The sequence below is a fragment of the Magnolia sinica genome, chromosome 19 (genome assembly GCF_029962835.1).
Source record: "Magnolia sinica isolate HGM2019 chromosome 19, MsV1, whole genome shotgun sequence".
NCBI classification, from domain to species: Eukaryota; Viridiplantae; Streptophyta; class Magnoliopsida; order Magnoliales; family Magnoliaceae; genus Magnolia; species Magnolia sinica.
In genome coordinates, this window is record NC_080591.1 from 65,724,184 (window position 1) to 65,745,152 (window position 20,969).

The window sequence follows — 20,969 nt, forward strand, 5'->3', positions numbered from 1 at the left end:
AGACGGCTCAGTTTTACTTGGATGTAGCCCGTACAGTTTCTCACTGTTTGGCACAGGTCCCAAAAAATAAATACTTACTACCCCACTTGCACAAGGAAATTATCTGATGCTCTGGCTGAGCAGGTTGCTTTATACACAAACATGCAGACGCAAAAGAGTTGCATGTGTGAATGCCCTTTCAGACATACCTCCCACAGAGGTGGTTTACACAAATCTCTTTTTCTCATTACTCATGTTTGTGTACTCGTTTCAGCTAGTAGGCAGGTTTTTGTGTCACACTTGGACAAAATGAGATGAAGTTTATGAAAGTACATCCAAATGCAATGAGACGGGTGAAAATGCCCTTTTAAGGGTGCCCGTAAATTGAGAAAGTCAATGTAGACAGGGGCTTTGCACACACTGACAAAACCATGGCTGGAGATGAAAGTTAAAACCCTCATTTTATGATAAATCTTTATTTGGCCCAGTAACCTCCTGCAGTCTGCAGTAGACAGTCGATGGTCAATATTACATTCAAACAGGCCCCAAGTCACAGTCCTAAAATCAGATTGGTTCAGTAATCCTGACCTCTTATTCAATTCAGCTTCTTAGAAATTGGACCGTTGGATATTTTTCACTTTTAACCGTTCATAAATGTCCGCTGATCCAATGGTCAGATATCAAATAATCATAATTCTCAGTTCATTGTACATCTAAATTGAGACATTTTGGTTTGAGTAATTTGGACAACATCTATGCAATTTCTAAGTGCCTACATATCATCCATCAGGCTCTGCCAGAGTATTGAAGTTCTTCTCAACAGCCAAACCTGCTACAAGAGAAGCCAACATTGGTGACCTGACAAGAGCATGCCCAGGATTATCATTCAGTCGTATCCAATAAGTGAGATGGAGGTTGAAGACCGAATTCGGTACAATTGCAAATCACAAGATGCAAGATCGACTTCCCGAGTTCGCCTAAGCAATCTCCCATGAAAAACAGAGAACTTTTATCATTACAATCCTCATTGTAGTCGTTGTCATCATCATAATGGTGTTGTCCAAGTGTTTGGGGTCAGCTTTACAAGTCCTGTTTGGCCAAGAATTCCTGCAGACAAGAACTTAGATTTATTATTTAAAAAAATCTAAACTATTATAATGAACACCAGTTTCATATAAGTGGTTTGCTCAAACGGATCCCAATGCAGAGCAATGTGATACACTGTGAGTGCATCTTTTATAATTGGGTTTTTTTTCTAATGACCCAATCAGTTTTTGTGATAGGGAGGGCTCCCCTTAGATGGGAATGCCCAAAATTTTTATTAGATTCAATGTTTTGCCCTTTCATGTCCTTCAAAAAAATAATAATAATAAATTAAAAAATGTTTCACCCTTTGATTACGAAGAGGTTGTGGTGACCATTCATTTTCAAAGCAAAAGAGCGAAATTTTGAATGGTAGAAATAGTCGAATTTAAGATATCTTATTTTTTGTGAATCTACCCAGAAGCTGCCACTCATAATATAAATGGTTTGTATCATTGGAAGAGATTCATATTCAAAGGATAAACTCACAACATATCACATTGCAGTACGTCAGGATGTATTCAAGCAAACCTCTTCATGTAAAACAGGTAATATAGATTAAATTTTACTTTGAAATGGAATTGTCTTTTTTTTTTTTCTTTTTTACTTTTTCTTTTTCTTTTCTTTTTTTTTTTTTGAAAGGTGTACTTTGAAATGGAATCATTATAATCCATTACTTTAAATCAGACCAACCATAATAAATTAAAACACAAAAACCACCACAATGTACAAAACAAGTAAAACAGCAAAGCAATCCTGCAAGGATCATCCAGAAATCATTACCAAATCACAAGCCTTAAAGCACACAAACATAATCGATTAACATATAAAGACAGTCAAAGCTAGATGTCACCTAAATCACCAAACCCCCTACCTTTTCCTTTTGGAATCGCACAATCTAGATTGTGTCATTTGCAATCCAGATTGCTATTTTTACGAACCAGAAATTATGCTCTATACTCTTGACTAGGGAGGTATGGTAGGTGCAATGCATAGGGAGGGAGGAAGGGAGAGGTATTGGAGGGAAAGGGTGCAGCTTGTTGCAGGCTACACACATAAAGAGAAAGCAAGAACAGGTGGAGTGGTTTCAATGGTGGGAGTCCCCATGTCATTGATTCCGGTGCTTTGGCCCACTTGAGTCTTAGATATGCCTCTGTTTTGGGCTCACATCCTAATCTGAGTTGCCTCAACTGATAGACAGAATGGATTTCACAAAGACATCAAGGTGGGCCCCACGTAGCTTTTTGTTGGACCGAATTCTTAGGGAGCTGTGTCATGTGCAGGCTGCTCTCATGAAAGAAAAAAAATTAGTAACTGACAGAAAAACTCCCAGTCAAAGGGCCTGACAATTCAAATATTCTTTTGTTTTAAAATCCCTCGGTGACTAATTGCAGGGATAAAAATGTCCACCAACTACTCATGTCATAAATAGTAGAGATATTGATGAAGTTGTAATGCAAATTTATATTTATAGGGTAGAGGGTTTTTTTTTTTTTTGTCATCATCATCTAAAGCCTTATCCCAACACACATTTATTTATTCAGGTGGAGTATAATACTAAGCATATATAGAGTGATAAAATAATACTAAGTGTGCAGGATCTATAGTAAATAACATCTTTTTTTTAAAGATATAATAACATTCACCATTTCATACATAAATTGCAATATGAGTTCATATATAAAACTATATTGCATACACTCTATGTATTGGAGCAACATGCATGAGCCTATCACTAGCATACAATGTATTGTGGGACGTTGCTTACCGTATACCCATACCAGTACCACGTGCTAAAGAGACCTGCGATCCAGGAAAGCTTGACATGTATTGGAGGAAGTAGCTTACAGAGAACCTGTACCCATACCACAAACTGAAACAACCCGCAATCCAGGTAACCTTGGTCAAGCGTTCATCCAAGCCTCGTCCATAGATCATAGAAATGAAGAGGTGGTGATTTCAGCCTGGAGTAAAGGACGCAGGCCTGGGCCCTAAGAAATGCTTACTGACCAGGAGATCTTCTAAAAAGAGTAGGAAACCAGCAAGAGCTATGCAGCCTAGGCAATAAACTTAGGTACAGCGCCTAGCAATTCAGTTTGACAAGCATGCAGCAAGCATTCTATCTTCCAACTTACATGATTCCAAAAAAAAAAGTGAAGTTCGGACGTCAATTCATTTGCCTGATGCATCCCAAAGTCCATTTTGTTTCTTCGATTTGTGGTCACTTCACTATTTTCACATGTTGACATGACGCATTTTCAGGGCATCAATCCCAATTTTTTACTCATCCTCAACTTTCAACCCGCCTACGAATTCAAGTCACAAAGCCTCTGAATTTTATCGCATGTTCATATTCTGATCTGCTGCTGCCGCTGATATTATTATTATCGATAAATCAACCTTGCACTGCTAGTGCTGCTGGTGCTGCCTCCTCTTACTGCCACAGTATCTACATACTACAACCAGCTTAAACCATAGTTGTAAAACTCAACTCAAAACTCTGCTGAGTCAACTCAACTTGACCAAAAATCGAGCCTGAGTTACTATGAAACTCGCTGAATCTGACTCAGTTCAGACTCAGCTTGACTCATCAAGTCGACTTGCTTACTCGGTCGACTTGACACGAATTGGCATTACAGGAACATCAAGTCAGACTCGCACACTCATCAAGTCAACTCAACATGACTGGGAATTTCTTGAGAACTGATTCGAACTCACAACCTCAACTGGAAAACAAAATTTGCCAGCAGAACAAGATCTGGTTCTATGTTCTAAGCTGCATTTGCCAGCTGAACAAGATCTGGTTCTATGTTCTAAGCTGCATACTATTATATTCATATATTTCAAGTGCCTATTGTTAGTGTAATTAAATTCCTACTTTAATTACTAAATATCACGTCAGTTGAATTGGCTCTTCAAGTCTAACCAACCTGGCTGACTATCAAGTCAAGTTTCTGAGTTTTTAAACTATGACTTAAACTACTATCAATAACCTCCTCCTAATCAACTAAAAATGCTGGTCAATTTAAAGATTAGGATCTCCAAAATCAACATGTGGCATGTGGTAAAAATTAAGAAGAGGGGTATTCACCAAGTCAACTCACTCAATTCACAGCTAATAGAAAATTGATTTTCATTAAACAATATAGTGGCTTTCTTCACTCATCTTGGATCATGGGTAGCAATTCTGGATGTTTGGTACCTATGATCTAAATCATAGACACCACACATAAATTTGCACTAGTTAAATCTGAAGGAAGATTCCAGAAATGGTCCAGTACCAGTTTTCATCACTGTATGACGATGTCTCTGCTTTTGGGGATAGCAGGTGTTGATGGCGAGTTTCTTCTACATAATGCAGTAAGCATGTTGAAAAATGATTCAGCGAGAAGCTGCTAGACTGATGATGTGAGATCTACTTTTTGAAGGTTGAATGGGGGGGAAGGTGACTTATAGAGTGTTTTTATAGATGGCTTGAACACATTCATTCCAAAGTTCAGTTTCATGCTCTGGTAGATATGGTTGCTTGCAAAGGATGTCCATGTTCAATAAATCTTGCTTTTACACAATTGTTTATATTTTGATTGGATCACAAAAAGCCATCCATCATAGCTTCTGTGTTTCTATAACCCCTGGGGCTGGATATGGAGAATTGCATGCTGGGAACTGGAATGTTTTATGGCCCTTAGTTGGATGGTTGCTCTTGGAATACTTGGATCAATGGAATGAAGGGCCATTCCAAATCTGCAGCATCTTGCCTAACCCTACCATAGGCACGATTTCCTAGATATGTGTTACCTTCCTGGTTTTCAGAAGTCATAGGTCCAGATGCAAGTAAATCCACGGTCCACACACATGGGACCCAAAACTTCACAGGCGTGCAACCACATGGGGTCCGCATAAGGGAGAAGCCATTACATATATATTTTTTGCTGATTTTGATGTCTTTGAATGAAAGCAAAAGGCTAAAACACCCTCACTTAAGGGCCAGTTGTCAATGGAACTTAAGTAAGGGCCTGGGGGTGCATTTTTCCCTTGAATTAGGGTTTGCTTTTTGTTTCTTGGCTATAAATAACCTTCTTGGGCACATAACTTCATCTTCAATAGAGAATAGCTATGAGATTATTTGTTTTTTTAGAATAGCTTCTTATTTTAGCTTTCTACAGGTGTAGCATGTGTTGTTTGTTGAATCTAAGCATATGTTGCTAATAATCATTCTTTACCCTTTCCTTCTTTACCCCAATCATTGCTTCTTCAATCTTTGATCCACTTTGCATCTCCAGCTGTGTCATAAGTGGTATTCGATCCACTTTGCTATCAGATCGAGGGTTCCCCTCTCTCTCATTCACATATTTTCTCTTTCTTCCTTTTTTTAAATAGAGAATAATCATTGCCAGCTCAGCAACTAATTGCAATCTTCATCATCAATTTTTTTTTCTTTTCTCAGGTCAATCACATAGTTTCTCTTTCATTCTTACTTTTTCTTTTCTTTCCCATTACAAAACCTACCCTAATAGTCCCCCTCCCAATCCCAAAACCCTAACCTCCTTTCCCCATCCCAAAAACCTTAACCATACCTCTTTCCTATCCCCAAAACCCTAACCATCCCTCTTTCCCATTCCCAAAACCCTAATTGCAGCACCTTCCATCACCAAAACCCTCATTGTTCATCCATTCCTCCAAATCTACACCATTTATACCCGAATTAACTCTCCTACATCCTAGCCGTCAAATCCTACATCTAACCTTCAATCTTTAATAATAATAATAAAAATAAATAAAAAAACCATGATCTCAACTATGTGTTAAACACTCCAGATATAGACCATAAACCAAAAATCCATCCCATCCAACCATAGACAAAAATATTTGTACACCTGGCAATCCTCAAATCCATCCCATTCAACCAAAATTGACATCAGATATGCCTGTCTTATATTATAAGATCAGTGTTTTTACATGTTCTATGGAGCCTAATTTTTTGTTCTTTGATTACTCTATAGTCAGATCTGCCCATATTATAAGATCAACATTTTTAGGCAATCTATGAGCAACAGTCGGGTCTCCCTATGTTCCAAGGTCAATGTTTTCATGCAATCAAAAAAAAAAAGGGTATATTGATTCATGATTAGTTTAATAGTTGACAAACCCACATTAAAAGAACGGCATTTTACGCGATCATTGGTCAAATCAGAGATCATGTGAATAGTCAACAAACAGATTTGCTCCAAAACTTCAAATATCTGTTTTTTTTAAGAAATTTCAAATCAATGTTTTCTCATGAACTTCAAGTCAGATCAGTGATCCATGACCAATGAACAGATAGATTTGATCCAAAACTTCAGATCTGCATTTTCAGTGATCTAGATTTGCAATTTCTTTAGATCTGCCATTGTATATGTGCATGAGAAGTGAACAATCTTGTAGTCCTAAGATCAAGGTAGATGAGCAAGATGAAGTAACCCTAAAACAAATGATGCAATGGTGATGAAGCAAATTAATTATATATCAAATCAAATAACTGAAATATCTTGCCGAGTGACTGCCATAGAAGGAAGCAATAAGGGCAACAATATTAATCCTCAAGCCTTTAATTACCATTTCGAAGGTGTCATGGAGTCTGGAAATATCTCCACGAGACAATCCAAAATGAATGGAGAGGTGAAGAGGACTTGCCCCCATGGACTTCCAGTAGCCTCATTGGCCTCTATGGCTCTACAGGATCCAAGAATTCCTGTTCTGTCTCAACAAGATTACCCGATCTACCTGAGCAAGGACAGAATTATGGCCCTGAGGACCCAAACAAGTGCATTACAATCAAGATCTCAAATCACAATGGAAATCTAGATCCAAAGTTGTCAATGACCAGTTGAAATTGACTGAAAGGCGTTTGAGGTGATTAAGATACACTTTGCAACTTTGAAAGTCAACTGTGCAGCTCAGGACTAGTGGTACGCAATTGAAGAAGACTTGCAAAGCTCCGGCCTCCCACCGATGGAAAACTAGGAGGAAATGAAGGACGACTCAATAAGTGATTTCTGACTATAGATTATGAGACAGTCTTGTCTCAGGAACTTCTTTCTCTAGTCTCTGTGTCAGGATAACCAGAGTCTCGAGGAATATACCAAGCAGTTCTATGACCTGACGGTCCAACCAACTGTTTGGGACATCAAATCAGCAAGTTGCCTGATATTGCAACTACGATCAGTTGCCTGGAAGTGTGGTGTGGGAGTATAACAAAAGCATGACGACAAGGTGAGAACATACAACATCCTGTCCCACTATGAATAACTTTACCCCTCGCATTGTTGCACCACATGCAGAGGAGTCTCAACGATCAACAATGAATGCGGCCAGAATGCTATACACACTACAAGTCCTAAGACCACACATGAAACAGCAAAGACCTTGAAGAGAGATCATGGCTTCTTGCTACAAGTGTGGGGGTAAACGACACCTTGCAGTAGTGTGTCCTACCAACAACCTCAACTGAAGTAATGAACCTTCTCGAGGAAAACTTAGAAAATGAAAAACCGACAGATGAGGTCAGTATGGAAGCAAAAGAGACAGCAGACGATAGTTTTGAAGACCAAATCATCCACTTATTGTTTGTCTTTTTTTTTCTTTTTTTCTTTTTTTCTTTTTTTCTTTTTTTTTTTGTGTGTGTGTGGGGGTGGGGGGGGCCAAGGCATCCATTTCTCATGAACACTCAGCAAATTGAGACAGTAAATAAGGAGAAGACAACTGAGAATTGGTTACATAATAGTTTTTCCAAGCCCGAGATACATGTGAAGAAAAACCCATAAAATTCATGATCACAATACCCTCAACAGTATTTCATAGAAACGCATTGATCAATTGCAGCTACAAGTGGAAATGTACTGACAGCCTCATCAGGTCACATGAATAAGCAGAGAGATAATGCAAGCAACCCTCAATGCCTGGTGACTTGTTCATTACGATAATATTACACCAAGTCGGTCTAGTGTGACGTCATCCCAATAAGAGCATGCCACCAACTCTTTTTTAATGAATCGCACAATTTTATTTGAAAACATGAAAAATAGAATACAATAAGGGAGGGGCTAAGGCCACCCAACCCCTGCAAGGACACCTAATACAACTTGATTGTACTGCATGACCCATCGGCCAGGAAATGAAAACCCATTAAAGCAGGTCCACCCTAGATATACCTATACCTGCCGTACCAAAGTGTTCAGCTCACAAGGAAGGGAGGCAAAAGAGATTTACAGATCACTACATATGCCCAGGGCTTCTTCAATAATGTCAGCCAACCACCACGGGTGAGCTAATCCGGAAGCCCACAAGATCACATTAGACAAGTCTCCCTCGATAATGACTACGGAGAGATTAAGGTAAGCAACCAACTTGATTACTTAGAGCAGGGCAACAGCTTCAGCTTTATTAGTATCAGAGCCTGATGGAACCAAGGAATTGGGCTAAACATGAACCCTTGTAAACGCACCTCTTATTCAGTCAACCTTGGATGCATGATCGTTGAGTGAAGAATTGTGGGTTCACCAACAACTACAAACTTATGCGCGATCGAAAAAACATGGGATGAAGATCATTACTGCAGTAACCAGGGATTTCATAGGCAATGGCATGATGACGTGGAATCAACTGGAACAAGGTGTGATGAGCAATAAGAAATCAATTACACACCGTATACAAGAATATCAAGAAGAAAAAGGAGAGCAACATTCTTTTGTGAAGAAGACAGGGAACAATTATGAGATCAATTGTATCCAAGAGCAAAAGTGAATTGAAGACAATTTCAGATTTAAGAGTAACCTGCCAATCGAGGACCCAACAAAATTAGCCAATTATGAGGAAGAAAAATCCATACGATAAGGCAGCGTACTGGAAGCTCCCTCCTGAGACTACAACTGGAGGTTGAGTTCTTTCAAAGATGGGGGAATTAACGCAAACAAATCCAAGGTTCCCACACGTGGATCTGACTTGATTACCCATGCCAGGCTCGCATAATCGCACATGTAATGCAGGGGCATTTTCACACCGGGCTCGAGTGGGGTGGCCTGTGTGAGGCAAGGGCACATTCGAGGTGGGCATCCCGTGTGAGGCAGGTGGCTCATGTGAGGCAAGAGACACATATGATATGGGCCCACAAGGGGGGTTTCAGCCGAGGGCCTAACCCATGTGAAGTGGGGCCTAGGCTATGAGATAAAGGGATTGATTCGCCACGCTCTATTAGTTCAAGCTTTTAGAGCAAGTAGTTCTTTGTCCTGCATCAACATGTGAGCCTCACATGAGGTCCACATAACGCAAAAGCGATTTCCTAGTTATGTTACTGAGTTTTTTTTTGTCTCTGAATCAAAGGAAAAGATTAAAACACCCTGTCTTCAAAATTGATTATGAATAGCTCTTGTGTATGGGATACTTTGTCATTTTTCCCTTGAATTAGGGTTTGCTTGTTGTTTCTTGGTTATAACCTTCTTGGACCGATAACTTTATTTAGAGAAAGTTATGAGATCTTATATATATATATATATAAAACCTTTTCTTCTTAGTAAGATAATATCCTATTTAGACCATTGATGGAGCAATATAGGAAGAGAAAGGATCTCCACATGGGCTTCATTGACTCTTTTTTTCTTCACATGCACACACACCCCACACATACACACCAACACACTCACGCCGTAGTGGGATTTCACCACCTATGGGTACTCATACCATTGACCTGGTATTAAAACTCTTGTGAGTCACCACCGAAGCAAGAGTAAGGACCCGACTTCATTGACTTCTCTCTCCACTAGTGGTCCTCCCATTTGTTACTACTCCTTCATACTTATCTACCTTTTCTTCTTAGTAAGATAATATCCTATTTAGATCATTGATGGAGAAATATAGGAAGAGAAAGGATCTCCACATGGGCTTCATTGACTCTTTTTTTCTTCACACGCACACACACCCCACACATACACACCAGCACACTCACGCCGTAGCGGGATTTCACCACCCATGGATACTCATACCCTTGACCTGGTATTAAAACTCTTGTGAGTACACATACGCACCAGCACACTCACGCTATAGTGGGATTTCACCACCTATGGGTACTCATACCCTTGACCTAGTATTAAAACTCTTGTGAGTCACCACCGGGGCGAGAGTAAGGACTAAGGACCCGACTTCATTGACTTAGAGAAAGCTTATGATAGGGTCCCTAGAGAATTAATCCAACAGGTGTTGGAAAATAAAGGAGTTTCAAGAAGATATATTGAAATGATTACGGATAAGTATGAAGGAGCAGTAACAAATGGGAGGACCACTAGTGGAGAGAGAAGTGAGTTCTGAATTACTATAGGCCTATACCAGGGGTCAGTATTGAGCCCGTACCTTTTCACATTGGTTATGCAGGTTAAGAAGGCTTTGTAGGAAGAGATCCCATGGTATATGTTGGTTGAGATTTACAAATGACAGTTTTGATTGACAAGACGAGAGAGGGCATAAACACAAAGCCAAATTTATAGAGGGGTGCCTTAGAATCTAAAGGATTTAAAATTAGACAGATAAAAAGTGAGAATAAGGAGTACAATTTTAGTAACAATGGGAGTGGAAATAAGGAATTGGTTAAGATTGTTGACTAACTTTCCCAAAATAACCACTTCGATATCTTGGGTCGGTAATTCATAAGAGTGAAGATTAGAGAATATTGGCCATAGAATTCAAGCGGGGTAGACGAAACGGAGATATGCATCTAGAGTTTTATGTGATCATCATGTAAAATTCAAACTGAACAAGAAATCTTATAAGATGGCTATAATACCAAGCAAGCTTTATAGGGCAGAATGTTTGGCAGTTATGGAACAACATGTTCATAGGTAAGAGTGTAGCTAAAATGAGGAACTTGGGATGGATGAGTGAAAAGACAAGGATAGAATAAATCAATGCATTCGAGAGAATTTAGGAGTAGCACCAATAGGTAATAAGAGGAGGGAAAGTATACTTGGATGGTTTGGTCATGTGCAATGAGGACCAAGAACTATGCCGGTAAAAAGTAGTGAGTTTTTACAAGTTGTAGGCTCTAAAAGGGTAAGGAGAAGGCCTAAAAGGACGTGGGTCAAGATTTAACAAAAGACATGATGATAAGGTGGAATGGGGGGAAATGATTCATGTAGCCAACTCCAACTAGTTGGGATAAGGCTTAGATGATTATGATGATGACGACGACGACAATGAATGCCTTATTCTTAGCATTTATAGAATTTTTTGAGTGTGGCATCATAGCATGTGTTGCTTGTAGAATCTCAGTACGTGTTGCTAAGAATCATTCTCTTCCCTTTTTTCTTCTTTCTAGAATCATTGCTTCTTTGATCTTTGATCCACTCATATCTCGAACTGCATCAGGCTCCTAGGAAGTGGCTACCTTTTAGAAATGTGTTTCGGAGTTTGGACCGATTATTCCATGAGTGAATTGCTCCCTTAGAACATTATGGATTCATTCATCTCAATCATGGGGGATTCAATGATTTTGATTAGCTTCATGGGGTGTTATTTGGATGATATTTTGTTAGCATAATTTCCTCTAGTTTTACTTTTTCTTTCCTAGAATTGTTCTGGTTCGAGCTCTAATTTTAGAGCTTGGCTTGTATGTAAGGGCACTTGTGTTTTTGTTATTCTTTTCTTTTGGTTTCTTCAAAGCTAGGGCTTGTTCATCCATGTATATCTTTCATTCTTTGAATGAAGTTCTTACTTTCCCTTGCAACAAGAAAGAAAGAAAGAAATTAAATTTCAACAACAAAACAAGGACGAAGTTCATAAACAAATTTATAAGGGATATTATATGTTAAGGGATCGTTTGGATGCCTATAAAATCATTACGCAGTAAACACTATACATGAAAAAAAAAAAAAAAGACGTTGTAAAGTGTACACAGCAAAGGGAGATTCATATTATAGGTCAAGAGTGTACATGCTAAAGGTTTACGTACTCAAAAAGAGTGCCATGTTTGATACACACATGTGTGATGCCCACTATGATAGGCGTATGAAATCCAATCCATCCATCATGTGTGTACCTTGACGCAAGCCTTTTTACCAAAAAATCAGGCTATTTGAAAAATTAGGCCAGCGTCATCGTGGGCAAACAGTTAAGGTTGGGGCGCCCACCGTTAAAAACCTTCCAATATACAATCCATCCAGAATGTGCATTTTAGCTGGCTCGACCCAATGCAATATCTTGTATCAAGCGCTCTCATGTGATTTGAAGATTTTAGTGGGACTTACAATTCCATTATTTTGTAAGAATACTTACTTTTTATCTAGTAAACACTTTACAAGCTAGTCAAACACTAGAAAATGCTTCCTGTAAACAGTTTTCCATTTAAAACGGAACAGGACAAAATGTAAACAATTTTATCTATAAATTTATTTACAGGTATGAAGTGTTTACAACTTAAAATTTTAAAAGCATCCAAATGACCCCTAAAGAAAAGATAAATTTCTCACACACCACACTAAGTGTATATTTCGATGCAGTGCAATTAATAGTTAATAAAGTGGAGATAACCACATTGCAATTTCCATTCATAGAATTCCTATGTTAAGGATATAGGGTCCAAGAAGCAACCATGTTAATTTCATGTTTGACTTGAAAGGCACCTCTTCACAACTTGAGGAATACTATGATTACTAGGAACTGCAATTTATCTTCTTCCTTTTTGTCATTTCCTCTTGGTTAAACCAAATTACAATTCAATTCACTTTTGCATACAAATGCAGCCTGGATATCCAGATCAATCAGTGAACCTATATAATACAGCAAATCAATGATTCAAATGAGCATGGACTCAAAAGTAAAGGCTAACTACGAAAAGCACGGAAAGATTTACAACCAATGCACGCAAAACCCAAATAATAATAACTCTAATTCTTCATCATCTAGGCCTTCTCCCAATTTTGGGGTCAGCTACATGAAACCTGTTCCACCATTCCATTCTAACAAAAACATTACACCAATTAAAAATTGAAAATGTTTCAAATGAAAGACATCCATGAATGGCATTGTTTGTATTCACACTTTCAAAGGAATGACTGAACAAAGCCACATCATACATACTTTCTATCAAGGAACAGCCGTGAGCCTTGCATCGAACACGAACCCTCTGCATAACCCACCATCGCCATTCCCAGGGACTCCCTCCACCCACCTCCAAATCCCATTCCTACCCACTGCCTCTGAATAATCCCACATTGCGAACCTCCCCACAACCCTCTTCCCCGAGAACCACACCCTTCCACCTCCCCCAAAAACCTTGAACTTGGTCGACTCCTGGAAGAGCCCGAACATCTCTGTGGGCATCCGGCCTGCCTCGTCCCACTCCAGTGAATCGAGGTCGAGCCTCAGGATCAAGATCGTGGAGCATGGTGAGTTGAGCGCAAACGACGACTTGAGCCCCCCCACCATAAAGACCTTATTCCCAGCCCCACTAACGAGCCGGGGGCGCTTCAAGATATCGAAGATGTCACCCCACTCGTGCCTCTCGAGCCGGTCCCAGCGGCTGAACTCAGAGAACCTACATGAGAAAAGCGTCCACTGGGACCGCCAGGGGGACCCGACGTCACACAGCGCGAACACTGAGCCAGCAACGACGACCGGGCTGCGGGGCTTGGCAGGGAGGTTGGAGGAGAAATTGCGCCAGCAGCCGGCATCGGCCGAGAAATAGAGTGCGGCAAGCTCGCTGAGGAGGAGGACGTGGCCCGCAGCGCTGACGAGGACAGTGCCGTGGCGGGACCACGCAGAGCCGAGCTGAGGAAGGACGCGGAACTGGCGGGTGAGCGGATTGCAGAGGACGAGCGAGGATTTGGAATTGGAGTGAGACCAGAGGTAGAGAAGGCCGAGGGAGGAAGCGACGGGGGCGGCGGATGGGAAAGGGAGGAAATCGAGGGGGAATCGGAACCATTGGTTGAGGGTGGGGTCGAACACGTGGAGGGTGGAGATTGGGCGACGAAGGGCAAGGAGATTGAAAGGGGGTAGGGTTTCGAGGAAAGGAGGGGAAGAGAGAGCGGTTTTGAAGAGCTTGCAGACAGATCTGCAGATGATGATGTGGCGAAGAGGGAGATTGGAGAAGACGTGATGGATGGCATCCATGGGAAGGAGATGGATCGGGCTCTGGCCGGGTTCTTGCGACGGGTCCGAGTCCGAGTCCGAGTCCGGGTCCGGGTCCATTTAGTGGGGTTTTCTCCGGAGAAGGAGGAGGGGACGGAAGGTGAGATTTCTCCTCTGTGCAGAAGTAGTTAGATGACTGTGTCAGAGAGCTGGGAAAGAGGAGATCTCTTCCAGTTGTATGCAAGGAACAAAGCAGCCTCGTTGTCACGCTACGATTCGCGTGGTCCTATGGTGGCTGCCTGGCCGTTCGAATAGTGGGCCATACCCTTGATGGATGGCATCTGATCAAACGGTCAGGTGCTGCTGGCATTAGAGAATCTCCGACATTCTACGTCATATTTTGAGAGTAACACAAACAAAGGTGGGGGCGGATTAGTTGTAACCTGAGTAACTCGTTGCTGGGCGTTGCCCTAATCGTGGGCCAACCTTGATATATGTGTTGTATATGTACGCTGTCCATCAGTTTTTCCTAATTTTTTTAAAATAGTATCTCAAAAATGAAGCAGATCCGATCCACATCGCAAGTGGACCACGCAATAGAATTGAATACCCACCATTAGATCTTTACTGGAGACAAAGAAGTTTTGGATACATTTGTTTTTTCCTTGATAAGTACTATTGCAAATAAATATAACCGCGGGACCTGGGAAGTTTTTAATGGCTGGCGTTCAACTACTACTGTTTCCTATGATGTGGTCCACTTAGATTTGAATCGGCTTTGCTTTGGGGAGTATGCTCGAAAATAGGCTGGAAAAATTGATGGATGGGAAGGATATGCAGCAGCAGCAGCAGCAGCAGTTAAAAAAATTAAAAAATTAAAAAATAAAAGGCAAGTGGGCCCCACAGTTAGGGCAACAGCCCGTAACGTGTTACTGGGCTAAACCCTAGATCCGCTCCAAACCAAAGGTGAGAAGCACGAATAGATGTCTAAATCAGTGACTGACCACTTTTAGGCGTGTAATCATTGTTTTTCTAAACAGTGATGGCTCACCAAAGTGATTTTTGGTAGGAATGAACAATAAAAGTTGGGACCCACACAGCAAATATATGAAATGAGAGCTGAATTGGTACCATTCCGGATGTTGAGGGTCAAATATTACATATCAGACCCAGTTATTGCCTGGATTTATGAACATGGTACCATTGAATGACCCATTTTAATCATGTTTGTGTTGCAAGGTGGAATTGCGAGCTGAGACTGGATCGGGATGCTAAAAGCACGGATTTAACGTTCAGAATGCACCAAGGCAAGGGACGGACTCCAGGGAACCAAGATCGACGGAACTACACGCCGGAGAACGGGAATACCAAGAGGAGACGGCTGGAGGCGGAAACGTGAAGGAAAGGGAAGAAGGACAGTGGGGCTTGGACGGTTGCACGATTTGAAGGAAAAGGCTCGGTTTTGAGGAGATTGGACGTGAGGCTTGAGGTTAGACAGGAGCGCTGGAGCAGGGCTGCTCAGCCGAGGGGAGCTTGGCTTTGGCTGCACGTCAGGGAGAGAGAAAGGCTGCTGGCACGTCGGCTGCTGGTCCGTTGGCTGCTGGAGTGCTGGAGCAGAGACAGTTGGGCAGGGACGGGAGCAACAAGGGATGAAGACGTGAAGCTGGTTTCTCTCCTTCCTTTCTTGTTCTTTTCTTTCCCTTTTTATCTTTGTTTTGTTGTTATATTCAGCCCATTCATGTGTGGCTAATCCTCTTAGATAGGGCTAAGAGGTGAAGCCTGTAGCGAGATGGGAGAGTCTATTCTATGCACGTAATTTAAATTTTTGAACTGAGTTTAAGTTGATTATTCAAGGAATATTTTTCTTAGTCTTTAATGGTCTGTTGTGACTGAAATTACAATGGGTTTGCAATGGCTTTGATTATTTCTTCCCCATTTTTATGTTTATGAAGTCAGGAAGCCCTGTTGTTCATCATTGTTCCATGGGCATGATAGGATGACAGTACCCTTCCTGATCTTCATACATTGTTGATTGGTTGGTAATTAGTTTAATCCTGTTGTTTGCTTTGTCTCCTGGGCATGGTTAGATGATGGAATCCATTCTAATTCATATACCTTTCATCTTTTAAAAACCAAATCAAGTAAGTTCAGTTTGAATTCCATAATTCTTGATGCAGGCATAAGATCTCCCTAATCTCTACAAGTGGATCCTCTGAATCCCTAGTTTCCTTCCTCTGAATTCCTTAAAGTTTTAGATAATTGTCCACAATTATTTCTTAAATTCTACTTGGTTTAGATCACATCTTAAATCTAGTTCTAGTTCTACTTGGTTTCAGATAACGTACAGGTATCAGTCCCTGTGGATTCGACCTCGGTCTTACCGAGTTTATTACTACATCACAACCCTATACTTGGAGAGTGAACAAGTTTTTGGCGCCGTTGCCGGGGACTGAAGGTTACGATTTTTCTGAAATTAATTAGTTTTAAAATTAGGTTAGGATAAAAGTTTTTATTTTTTTTTATTCTATTTTTAGAACTTAACCTGTTTTCCTGTTTTGTAGGATCTTGACATAAGTTTCTCAATTGGTAATTCCTTCCTAATCTCTCTACTTTTTCCTATTTTTTTAGAATTAGGGTTTAAATTTTAGAAATTTTCTAATTCTAGTATCCTCCCTTCTGTAGGAAATAGTTTATTTTTAGAAATTAGGTTATTTCTTTCCCTTTTTAGAAATTAACTTTCTATTTTTATTTTAGTAACTTTCTAATTCTAACTCTCTTAGAATCTAATTTGTTTCCTAATTTATTTTTAGAATTTTTGTTTAGAAACTAACCTTCCTATTTTGTAGGCCTTTAAGATAGAAATTTCTAATTCGGTAAGCTCTTTACCTACTTTCTATTTTTCAATTCTCTTTTAGTAATTTACTTTCTAGTCTAGGACTCTCCTAATTTATTTTAGAAATTTTCATTTTCTTTTAGGAATTCTTTCTTTTAGAAGCTAGTTCACTTCTATCTTTCTTTTAAAGGATTGTTCTTCTCTTTTTTAAAAAATCTAACTCATTTTTGTTTTATTTTGCAGGTTTTTAACTTAGGACTCCAATTTGGTAATTTCTTTCTAACTCTCTCTTTCTTTCTAGATTTTCTTTTCCTTTCTTAAGATTAGGTTTTTGATTGAGGGTGCGAGTGTTTTCATGCCCAAGTGGGCCGTGACGACACTCGACGTCTCTTGGTGAAGGAGGATTGGTTGAGGGTTGACTATCCATCGCAGGACTAGACACCGCTCAAAATTCCCTGAGTAACTTGTAACGCCCGAAATTCGGGGTCGAGCATAACTCGGCTCAGAGTTCCAAAACATCACTTATGCAACATATTTAATGATTAATGTATGTTGACTGTATTAGTGCATAAAACATGGAATAGATTAAGCCAAAACACAGATATGATTCAGGGATAAGTGAATAAAGAAAGCGGAAGACTTATAGGAAAATATGTGTACAAGTGTAAATCCCTGAATTACATATACAAGCCAGATCATTTGAAAGTGTTATTTAACAAAATTATAAGTATCAAATTACATCATTTCGGTTCCCAGAAATATCCCAAAAATCCCACGCATCAGACCGAGGCTCGTTAGAACCCGTCTGAAAACTGCATATAGGAGAAGGCAGCCTCGTCGTCATCCAGCTCCCGCTCTGCCTCAGACGTCGCATCCACATCTGCAACATCAGGGCCTAAGACAGAGTCTGGTGGGTGTGTAACACCGCCCCAGAAACGTGGGAGTGAGTGATCAACTCAGTGGAACAATAAGGCACTGGTTAACATGTTATCAGTTCAATCAAACAGTAATGATAAAGCAGGATAAGTAATTAAATCCTAAGTACTCTTGTTAATGCAAGGATGAATGCAATATGATGCGTGCCCTCACGCGTACACCCTCAGCGTCTTCATCTTACGTTACGCATGACATCGCCTCAAAGTGCGCCACATCTACAAAGCACATGCAAATGCGGTGCATGGATATGATTACCAAGTTGTTATTAGTCCATTTCACACAACAGGATTGGGAAGCTAAGATACCTTCCTCATATCACCATCCAAACAGTGATCCATACTAGGGTCGTCAATCCTAGATATCTCATACGATCATATAGTTGAGGTCGTAGCAAAGGGCTCGTCACCAATCAATGCACGCCTTTCATGCCCTTACTACCACAGATCGGCTCGTCACCTCCTTGCGGTATCCAGGTATGCTCGAGGTCACTACAAAGGGCTCGTCACCAATCAATGTAGGCCGACAGCACGAATATAGTGTCCCATACCACCATAATCGGCTCACGAGTTTAGTTGCTCACTGGTCACTACGGGGAGGCTCGTCACCCCAGCGTAGGCCGACAGCTCGACCACGGTGTCCCATACCACCATGTCCAGCTCATGAGTCTTAGCGGATCAAGGTACCATGGTTATTAGGATTTCACTGGTAAGTTCGGTACCCTAGATTCAAGCAGTAGCGTCCATACATGGTTAACATACATCGGACAATCGGGTTACTTGACGAACTCGACTAGCACGAGCGCACGTTGAATTGAGCGACATAGAGTGCGCAAACACTCCGCGTGGCCAAACCACTGCCGCCAACTCTAATACGGCTCGGGTTCGTCTAATACGTCCTACGTGGCGAAAGCAATCTCAACCACGATTCAAAGGGTCAATTACCGATTTCCTGGACTAAGGCATAGTCCCAAATATCCTACACTACTACAGATATTCATATGGAATGTAAAACAGTAATGGAACAATAACTCAAATCATGGCACAAACGCATCTGAAGAATATCAACTTAACATAAATGTAAGCATAGGAGATGCTTGAATTTAAATAACTTGGAATGTAACTGCATAAAGGAAAACATGCGCATCCAAAGGAGTATTGAGAATCACTTCTCAACGCCCGCATTTAGTGTAATCAGTTACACTTTAGATCATTCATGCATTTCTACAAACACTTAGCATACGTGGAGCAACATACATGACGCATGTTGAAATACATACACTTAGACAATTCCTTTTATCAAGGAGTTGTCATACATGCATCTAGCATACATACATGACAATTAATCATGGCAAACATAAGTGCATATTTTATACGTATACGGTACTTTATAAATACACATAGAATACACAAATCTCAATATAGCACATGCATATCAGGAAAGCAATGTAAACACAACATTTGGCATGTGAAATCTCATCCATAACAAGAATAAATCACTAACTGGGATTGAAAGCCTTGAAAACCATAACCTATACACTTAAAGTCCGCACCTTAAGCGAAGAAAGAACCGCCGAGCTGATTTAGACGAGTTGTCTTCGTCAACGGCACTAGAATACCCTAAAATAAGGATAGAAATGAGATACAACAACACCAAGTCTAGTCTAAGCTCTAACACAGGTTAGGGTTAGGTTAACTTACCCCAAAAGAACTCAGAATCGTCAGAAGGAACGATCCAAAGTGAAGGTTCAAAGATGAAGGAGAACAAGGAAGAAATCAAGATGAATCACCAACCAATCTCTCTCACTAATTCTCTCTTTTCCACTCTCTTTCCAAGCTAGGGTTAGAGAAAATTCGTATGGAAATGAGAGCTAGGGTTTAAGGACTATATATAGGCCTTAAAATGATGGAAATAACCCGGTCAAGGTATACTTAGGTTATAGCCAAAGTAAGCCTTTCTCGATCAACGAAGCACTTCTGGTGGGCTATAACTACGAAAGGTCGGACTTAAGCTCATTGACCATGGATCTAGGTCAGGCGAGTTTTTATACGGATCCCGGCTCTTCAGATCGGCCGTGGCGGACCACACTCAATTCAGCGGTCACGGAAACTCGATCGGTCCACAAGCACTAGGATATGCATGGGCCAAATCCTGATTCGAGGGTGAAATTGGGTCGAAATCCAACGGTGAGAATGCTTAAAATCGTCGCGCGAGCGACACTCAGATTTCAATAAAAGCTTAATAAATTCCAACCGTTCTCACACTCTTCACTCCGAACTCAAGCAAATCGACCCGAACATCGGATCGACTTGATTTTCGAGGTGAAGATCAAGCCCAACTTGGTGACATAACTGACTAAGATCATCGCTATCGGACTTTCGAGCGCGGTCCAGGTCCGATCCAGTCTAAAAATTCCCCAGAACAGCTGGATTTAGCGATGGATCCCGGATTCTGAGTAACGTAGCGCTCACTAATCTACACGTTTAGAGCCACGCGGATACAATTTAAAGTGATTGATGCGGATTTCACAAGCAATCTAGTAAGCGCTAATTACCCCAAAACTACTACTTAAGGAAAGATAAGCACAAAAATTCCAACGTCGTTACAGAGGGAAATTATGGTGAAGACCAACCTCCTCTACTTTCACCCGGGGTGGAGGATACCCAAGATGAGAATGAGGTGCAACAGCACCCCGCCTCGTACTTTACGAGATTATCTACAACCGGCGGGAGTGAGTATGCCCTCATGCATGATTTTCCGAAAACACAGGACAAATGGACATCAAACCGGGAGTTATCCAACTCCTTCCCAAATTCCATGGACTTAAATCGGAAAGTCCATATTTACATTGAAAGAGTTCGATGAGATTATAGCTACATTATGTTTTCCTAATGTATCGAAGGATAGGTCAGAGTGAAACTCTTTCCTTTTTCCTTAAAGAGAAAGCTAAGACGTGGTTACATTCAATGCGTCCTAGATCCATTGGCACATGGAGCGACATGCAGAGGATTCATATAAAAATTCTTCCCACATCATAAAAGCGATT

The 20,969-nt window shown here is 40.7% G+C and overlaps 1 protein-coding gene across 1 annotated transcript; it reads right to left on the reverse strand.

Annotated features, from left to right (window-relative positions):
- Positions 1 to 636: 636 nt before the first annotated feature.
- LOC131234837 (SKP1-interacting partner 15) lies at positions 637 to 14,538 on the reverse strand. The gene is made up of 2 exons (XM_058231817.1): positions 13,168 to 14,538; positions 637 to 1,086 (listed from the first exon to the last, which is right to left on the reverse strand). Exon 1 carries the CDS (start codon positions 14,275 to 14,277, stop codon positions 13,174 to 13,176), a length of 1,104 nt encoding a protein of 367 aa, XP_058087800.1. The 5' UTR covers positions 14,278 to 14,538; the 3' UTR covers positions 637 to 1,086; positions 13,168 to 13,173.
- Positions 14,539 to 20,969: the final 6,431 nt, after the last annotated feature.

What these genes read in the sequence shown, in the direction of transcription:
- LOC131234837 (XM_058231817.1), bottom strand. Translation starts at nt 14,277, where the DNA reads ATGGACCCGGACCCGGACTCGGACTCGGACTCGGACCCGTCGCAAGAA.